The sequence below is a fragment of the Pavona decussata genome, unplaced genomic scaffold (genome assembly GCF_977016875.1).
Source record: "Pavona decussata unplaced genomic scaffold, jaPavDecu1.1 SCAFFOLD_84, whole genome shotgun sequence".
Classification (NCBI taxonomy): Eukaryota; Metazoa; Cnidaria; class Anthozoa; order Scleractinia; family Agariciidae; genus Pavona; species Pavona decussata.
This window is the reverse complement of record NW_028145502.1, coordinates 1,273,272-1,281,529: the sequence shown is the minus strand read 5'-3', so window position 1 is coordinate 1,281,529 and position 8,258 is coordinate 1,273,272. Positions and strand designations below refer to the sequence as shown.

The window sequence follows — 8,258 nt, the reverse complement described above, 5'->3', positions numbered from 1 at the left end:
ACCACTGCCTAAACTGTTGTTTGTGACATGGGTAGAAAATTTCTTTCCTTATCCGAGGCCAGTATCGAAAGTTATTGCTCGACAGTCACGCGTGCGACATCCCTCACGGACCCGCCGTTTTATGCTCCGCTCCGCTTTTTTCCCCTTCGTGTTTCCCTTTTTCTCTTTTCATTCCGTGTTTTTTTTGATCTTCTGGTTTTCTCTAATTCTACTTGATAAGTTTCCAGGAAACGTTTATGGGTTTTCTTCGGCAAAAATTTGATTAGATTTTACTAATTTTAATACGTACGTATTCTAAGGTCTTTCTTCAGAGCTAAACCAACCGTTTCACAGCAACATTTCTTCCGGGCTAAGGCCCCATCCACGCTAATGCGTTTTCGTTTCAAAACGCATTTTTCACCTATCGTGGTCCGCACTAAAACGCTCAAAAACGATGAAACGACTGAGACCTGGGACTGCGCATGTGTTAACATCACAAGACCATCTGCCATCTTGGATAGATGCTTCGATTTGGACTGGAACCGATGGAATGTGACACTTGTTACGTCACCGTTTTCAAAAGTCTCCGTTTCCACTTGTCCGCTTTTGAAACCATTTTCGAAAGCCGCCGTTTTCATCTGCGTTAGTTGGGCGTTTTAGTGTGAATAGGTGAAGACGATACGAAACGCTCGTGTGGATGAAAGTGTTTTACTTCGTTTTCGCCGAAATGAAGACGGATACTTTTGAAAACGCATTAGTGTGGAAGGGCCTAAACCTCAGCGTAAAGAAAAGCGATGTCCATGTATATTTTCTACTCAGAAAAATGTATTTCGCAGGTGTACAAAAGCCACCAGCACCAAGCAATGGACGCCTAAGCTGCATTGATTTCGTTGGCGAAGAAATCTGTCTGGTGGCTTGTAAAGGGGGGTACAAGCCAGAAAAACCTCATGCCAACTCCTACACCTACTCCAACGGACAATGGAGCACTTCGCCAGACGGCTACGAGTTTCCTTGGGCGGACTGTGTCGCAGGTAAGGACACCCAACTTCATTTTAACAGATTCGTCCCCGTGACCTCTCTACATTCAAAATGGTGGCGCGTCTTTGAAACTTTTTGCAAGCAAAAGAAAGGACGAGGGAGTTCTTGGAGCGAGATTAAACGTGGTGTAGCTGAACATTTTCAAATAATAGCTTGTACCCTCGCTCACTCTTAACATTGATTCGTAGCTTTTTTTTATATTGAACTTAAGCAGCGATTTTTGGTATTGGGCGAAGGCGAAAACGTTTCCCACCTATAATGATTCATAATCACTGATCCTGCAGCGATATTAAGTGTCCCTGACATTGATACATAGAGCTATGTCATGCACTTGATCGATAGTTGAGTTTACCGAGGTTTAAATTTCATTCCTTCGGTCACCAGAACAAATTGTTTCTGACTTACACGGTCTGGGGTCTTTTTTGTGAGGCTCAAATTTTCCCCTTATTTTCGCATAAAAAAAAAAAGCCGAGAGACAAACCTGGTGGATTTGAGACCCACCATTTTTAGAATACTATTTGGACTTCATCACTTCGTCTTTGTCATAATAGATGTGAGGGCCCCCTTCGTATTACGGAGACTTTTTCGACAACTTAATTTCGTTTTTAGCGACGGATGGGAGTTGAAAAGAAAAATCGCGAAAAGACGCGACAGTAACTTGTTGCAAAAAGGGTTCTGTAATATATATCCAACAACTCAGTAGATTATGAGCTTGAAATTTCTATCGCGTGATAGTTGATGAGGGAGAAGCCCGAATCAACTAATACGCATAGAAATCGAGAGCGAATGATCTAATTGTTTTAGAATAGTTCTACTAGTCGTTCAGAACTTAACAACAAATCCTCTTCGCCGACACGAAAACGGGAAGAAGCGGCCTCCATTTTGTTGACAACGGCAAAGTGTTAGGCTACGCACTCTACTCACTATCTACAACAGAATAGATAGTGAGTAGCATAGCCAACAAGACAACAGCATTCGTGATAGAACTCTGGTAGATTTTATACTAATCAATTTTATTGGCCGAGCATAGGAATTTTATATCAATCACTATACTGGCCAAGCGTTTGTTATGTATCAATTACACTGACCGGGACAGATATTACAGGTTAGTTGTATTGGTTAAGCATACTTATTTCTTGTCTGTTTTCTTTACAGCAAGCAAGTAAAATGCCACGAAATCAAGAATGAGCTGAGTGCCTCAAACCTGAATCCCAGGAATCAAGAAACAAAAAAGATAACCATGTATGAAATCATGAATAAAGAATGTAAACAGCTGTAGGTTTTAGAAAATGTATTTGCTGCTTCATGGGTTGTATTTTTTAATTTTAATTTTTTTTTTTGGTGATTTGCACCACCGATTCCCATAATTTGTGATCCACGTCGCTGATTAAGAAAGCCGACGAATCACAATGCAAAGCATTTGACGTGCCAATCTCGTACCCAGAGTCCTCAGGCTCTTTGGCCAGCGGTTGGTCGCCGGAAGAGACTGAATAATTCGAAAAATGTTTTTGATTGGCTACAATGCAAGCCGTTATGGGCCAGTAAATCAAAAAATTTAATTTTTTTCGAATCCTTCAGACTCTCTCCAACCACTGGCCAAAGAGCCCGAGGACTCTGGCTACGAGATTGTTGACGAACAGGGACCCGCTTTGCCGTGTTGTAATTTTGTAAATAAAAGGAAAGGAAAATAGTGAGTCTTGCCATCTTTTTGTCGGGTTATCGTGTTGCATCCACAATGTCACCAACAGAAGATAGCATTATTTTTCGCCGGATGAGTTACTGAACTCGACGAAATCTCTGCCGAACTGAACCCTGAAGTCACGTGTTCCTTAATTGACGTCATGTCTCCTTTGTTACCGAGAAGAACCGAGGGAGGACTGAGGAAAATAAGCATCCAACATGGCGGCAAATGAAAGTTGTCAAAATGATTTTAAAATCTTATTCCAGGTGCAAAAGTAAAAACAAAGAGCAAAACAAAATAAAATTGGTTCTGGAGACTTAACGAAAATAAGTCCGGTTAATGACGCATTTTCGTTTTTATGAACGTAATTATAAAACGCGGCCAATGTTGACCTGTCGTCATCTTCCGAAAGAAAGCTGGGCCTCGCTTCAATGCAGAGTAAACAAACACAATTCAAATCAAGAAATAAATTTACAGAAAACTACTATTTGCACTAAAAATCGGCGGAACCTTAAGCCTTTTGTTCCTCGTTTACCTTCTGCGAGATCTTCCATTCCAAATGGTATGGCTAAATTCAACATATATTATGAACAATCCCGAATGATGCTTGGCAAAATTCGGGAAAAAATAAATTTCAAATTTCCCAAAACAGCAAAAGTGGAAAGGATGAATGAGTACATTTCATTTACAATCGAAAACGAGTTAGAATCACCTAGTACAGCATAACAAACAGTATTAATGGTTACAATTTAGGGTTTAACAGTTCATTGTCGCAAAACTTAGAGCCACCTTACCCTGATATTGTCCACTGTTTACTGTAACAGCAAAGTGTTGCTAAGTATCTTTTATTCAGTCAATGGTTACAGCGTTGGGTTTTACCCGCAAATTAACTCAAAAAGTTGCAACCACCTTGTGCAACATGATAAACTGCACTACAGGAAAGTACTGCTCAGTAGCTTTCATTTGAATGGTCACACTTCAGGATTTTATCCACGGACTCAAAAGTTATAACCACCTTGTACAGCATAATAAACAGTACCACAGCAAAGTACAGCTCAGTAGCTTAGCTTTCATTTGAATGGTCGCTCATTAAAAATTATATCCTCGCGCTCAAAGGTTTTAATCACCTAAGGTCAGTTGACGCAGGAAGACAGTGAAATCTTTTGAAATCCAGCTACAAAAATCAACAACCTTAGAAAACAGCAGGCGAACTTGCATTACACGAGAAGCCAATTTTTCTGACTTTAATACTTTGAAAGAAAGCAAACAAAAGTATCAATTGAAATGCAAAACTGAAAAAGGAAGTATCTGCTATTTTTTACACACACCTTTAGCGTTTTATTTGAAGTAATAATTACATGAGATTTACCTTTTGCATTCAAAATCAAGATCGCTTACAAAAATCCCTATACGTTCTAATTCCGGCTTCAAGTGTTAATAAAATTATAAACAAACATTCTTGAAAGGAGTTTTCCTGTAATAAATGTCACCCAACTGATACAACTTAAACAATCCACTGTGAAAGCTTTAATTAAAACTAAGCCACCTTGTATTTGACGCAAGGGGACACTTCATGCAGCTTTTGTGCGGTCCTAACTGCTGTGTTCAACTCTCAAAACACTTGTCTCAGAAACAAAAATGGCCGGCAAAATCTCGACCGCTAGCGACCCTATTTTCGACGCTTTACGAAATGATAGGATAACTATCAACGTTGGAGGTTTTCGACATAATACCTTTTTGACAACCTTGAAAAACGTTCCCGACACGCGGCTGTCGTGGATAGCAGAAAATCATCCGAACAGTCCCGATTATGACCCCGTCCTGGGCGAATATTTTTTCGACCGGCATCCGCGAATTTTCTCAGAGGTTTTGAATTATTATCGCATCGGAAAGCTCCACTGCCCCGTCGACGTTTGCTCGGCGCTATTTCAAGAGGAGTTGTCGTATTGGGGAATTAATGACCGCGATATTGAGCCATGTTGTTGGGTGTTATACAAGAGGCAAATCAATACGGAAGAAACGCTGAAAACGTTTCATCTCGACAACGCGAGGAAGGCTTCTGGTGACAATGGTAGCAAAAGAGAACGCAAACGCACTCTTGCGAGCTTTTTTGGATCAGAAACAGTGCTCAAACGAAACTATCGGAAAAGTTGGAAACGATTCCGACCGAAAGTGTGGGCTTTATTGGACGACCCACACTCGTCTCCGGCTGCAAAGGTAAACATGTGAGTTTTCTCCTTGCTATATAGCCAACAGAATTCCATATTGCAACAAATCTAAAACCGAACCAGCACCTGGCAAGAGTGCTACTCAATAGTTTCCCATTTGCTGATGCACCTTGCATGCAAAGTATAAGAAAAAGTACCGCTTGAACAAAAAACATATAGCCGCGAGGTTCAGTATAGCGGCCATTTGAATGTCAAGCTCTAGGATTTAATTTCCGGCATCCACAGACTCGAAAGATAGGAAAGAACACTTTGCGCTAAAGAACGTTTGACCGGTTTTACCAGTATTTCATTCACAACCTTGAAAAATGACGAAGATCCGCCGATTTTTAAGAATACAGCGTCCGTCGATCCAATGTTACAAACTTCAAGCAGATCTCGACAGAACATACTCGACCTAATGGTTGCCGAAAGCTCTTTACACATCAGGCAATTTTATTCCCATTTTAAGCTTAAATTTAAAGCCAAATCATTGATGTTTAATTTAATTTTTACGTTTTAAGGCACAACTAGAGTAAGAAGGCATGATTTGCCAAATATGAGCCATTGCAGGTTTGTTGACATTTCAAATAATAATCCTTTTTGTTGATGGAATGAGAACCATTACTATAAAGAGAAGATATAACGGATTTAGGAATGATAAGCTTGCTCTTCTGACACTATTTTTTATTAAGAACACTCACGTGTTTTCATACCCCAAAAATAATAATAATAAAATCAAAAAAATATGGAAAAACTGTTGACAAAAATTTCGCAAAAAAGGCAGTATCGTTATTTAGATGCTCCCCACAGCAAGCAACTTCTATTTTTCGAAAAGCCTATTTTTATGCTTTAAATTTGACTTGTCAAGAAAGGTGGTTTTATGGCAACTTCACCCCCGCAAAAACTATAATTAGTGGCTTCAAACAGATCCTGTTGTCTTAGTTTTACGCTCAAAGTTCATCGCAAGCGATCATTCGCATATAAACCAACAGATTAAAGGAAACCGTTGCAGGTGTTTTTTTTTCCAGAAAAAAAAAACATCTTTGCAACAAAACCTTTCCTAAAAACACCTGATCATTTTTAGCTCCAATTAAATTCGTGGAGTCGACGGTCAATTATTGCTCAATCTTTTTATAGAATCACGATTCAAAAGCTTTCGATTGAGAGCCTGATTTCAATAACTAAAATGTTCATTTAAAATTGATGAAAGCTTTGAAAGTACCGAGGTCTTATGTTATTCACAAACGTTCTTTTCTAATACCTGGCTTTCGCTGTTTTGATAGAATCAAATGCCCGCAAACGCATAATTAAATTTTGGCTTTTCGGCATACAGTCAACTTCTTTAATTGACATCCTCGGGACCGCGAGTTAATAGTGTCCTTAATAACGAGAATCCGTAACAGCAACAATTTGTTTCAGTCATACGTCTTAATTTATTTTTGCCGGAGATTTAGCTACTGTCCGTAATGGTGGAGTCCGGAAAGCGAGAGTTGACTGTATTCATGAATATTGTTTACATTTTGGAGTTGGCTGGTGATCACGGGGAACTCTCGAATGCTTTTTTTTTTTGGTAAACAAAATTTAGCATCCCGTCATGCAGGCAAATTTGATAAAAATTGACTTTCTAGCGAATTCACTTCTCGACTACAATTTCTCAGTAAGGAAGGTTTTAAGTTCGCTAAAGAACAAACTCTCAGAAAGCTACGATTAAAGCTGAGGCTTGTTTATACAGTTGGTGTTATTTGAATGCATATTTTATAAGTGTTGGCGCTGATCATTTGAAGCAATTAAAACATCATTATAGACTATTCTGCCTACGGCGAAGTGCGACTTTCCAGAATGTTTATACAAGTGTGAATAATATATCACAGCTTTTCATTGGCTGAACGTCAGAATTATATTTCACAGGTTTTCATTGGCTAAACGTCTGAATCATATTTCACAGGTTTTCATTGGCTAAACGTCTGAATTATATTTCACAGGTTTTCATTGGCTGAACGTCTGAATTATATTTCACAGGTTTTCATTGGCTTAACAAGTCTGTTCATCCTGATCTCCGTCACGCAATTCTGCCTGAGCACCGTGACATCCATCAAGGAACATCCAACAACAATGAGGATACTGCGAACTTTGGATTTCGTGACATCCCTTTGGTTCACAGTAGAGTTTCTCCTCCGTCTCACTTTTTGCCCGGAATTTAAGAGCTTCACTCGAAATCCTATGAACTGGATCGATCTTCTAGCTGTGCTACCATTTTATCTCTCACTTTACGATTTGGGAACAAGAACTTCCTGGCTGGTTGTCATGAGAACCCTTCGAATCTTCCGTATTTTCAGCCTGTCCTTTTCGTTTCAAATTTTATTCCACACGCTAATGTCCAGCAAGAACGAACTATTCCTGGTTTTTATAAGCCTGAGTGTTCCCATAATCCTATTCTCCAGCATGATTTACTTCGCAGAGAATGAAGCCAACAGAGAAATGTTTCCTAGCATCCCAGAATCCTTTTGGTGGGCTATCGTGACTGTCACTACTCTAGGATATGGTGACGTAGTTCCGGTGACCAAAGTAGGGAAGATAATCGGAGCCATGTGCGCTATATGCGGCGTCATAATCATCGCACTTCCGGTTTCAGTGATCGGCAGCAACTTCTCTTACTTTTACATGCAAGCACGCACGCGCATACAGCAGCCTCGACGCTCAACAAAGATGCCGACCCTGGCGCAAGTTCCCGCCAATTTGAGGTACAAGCGTTTTGCGCGCAGGCGCAGTGGATCGGCGTCCGAGATCAATGGGAGCGTTAATGCGAAGACGTTTGTAAGGCGCCGGTCGAGTGTGAAACGGAAATCTTCGTCACAGTATCGGAGAAGGCCGATCAGAAAGGCGGCGTACGAGACTTATGTTAGAGGACTGGAAATGTCAAGTATTCTTCAAAAAAATCATCAGGAAGCCTAAACTTTCTACTCTCAAAAGTATCTTAAATCATTATAACAGGCGAAAATGTTTTTAAAATGGTCAAACTTTAACTAGCTTGGTTGGAAGAAAGAATCAAGCCATAAAAATGAGAAAAGCCCTTTCACAAGGACTGTTTAGTTGATGTTTGAAAGCTAGGTCTCTACCTTGCCTACGAGTAGGCTAAAAGGAAATTAAAAAACAAACACAAATAGTGAAAGATTTTCAATTAGAAAGTGATGATCACTGGCGGCAGTTTCCTTCACACTGCAAAAGAGCTTTAGATGCTAGCAGCGACTATAATTTGTCTAACATAACGAGCGTTATTTTCGCGGACATGGCCACCTTCTAAAATCGCTCCATACCAGAGCACTAATTAAATATCTAATAACATTAACTCAAAC

At 39.8% G+C, this 8,258-nt stretch overlaps 1 protein-coding gene across 1 annotated transcript; it reads left to right on the top strand.

The window, feature by feature from the left end:
* The first annotated feature begins 4,110 nt into the window (after positions 1–4,110).
* On the top strand, positions 4,111–7,902 carry LOC146475333 (voltage-gated potassium channel KCNC1-like). Its single transcript, XM_085115542.1, has 2 exons — positions 4,111–4,915; positions 6,925–7,902. Exons 1-2 carry the CDS (start codon positions 4,337–4,339, stop codon positions 7,855–7,857), a joined length of 1,512 nt encoding a protein of 503 aa, XP_084971668.1. The 5' UTR covers positions 4,111–4,336; the 3' UTR covers positions 7,858–7,902.
* Positions 7,903–8,258: the final 356 nt, after the last annotated feature.

Bases quoted from the DNA above. Each gene is read 5' to 3' on its own strand.
- LOC146475333 (XM_085115542.1), top strand. From the start codon at position 4,337: ATGGCCGGCAAAATCTCGACCGCTAGCGACCCTATTTTCGACGCTTTA. The intron at 4,916-6,924 runs GTAAACATGTGA...TATATTTCACAG, and splicing joins ACTCGTCTCCGGCTGCAAAG to GTTTTCATTGGCTTAACAAG.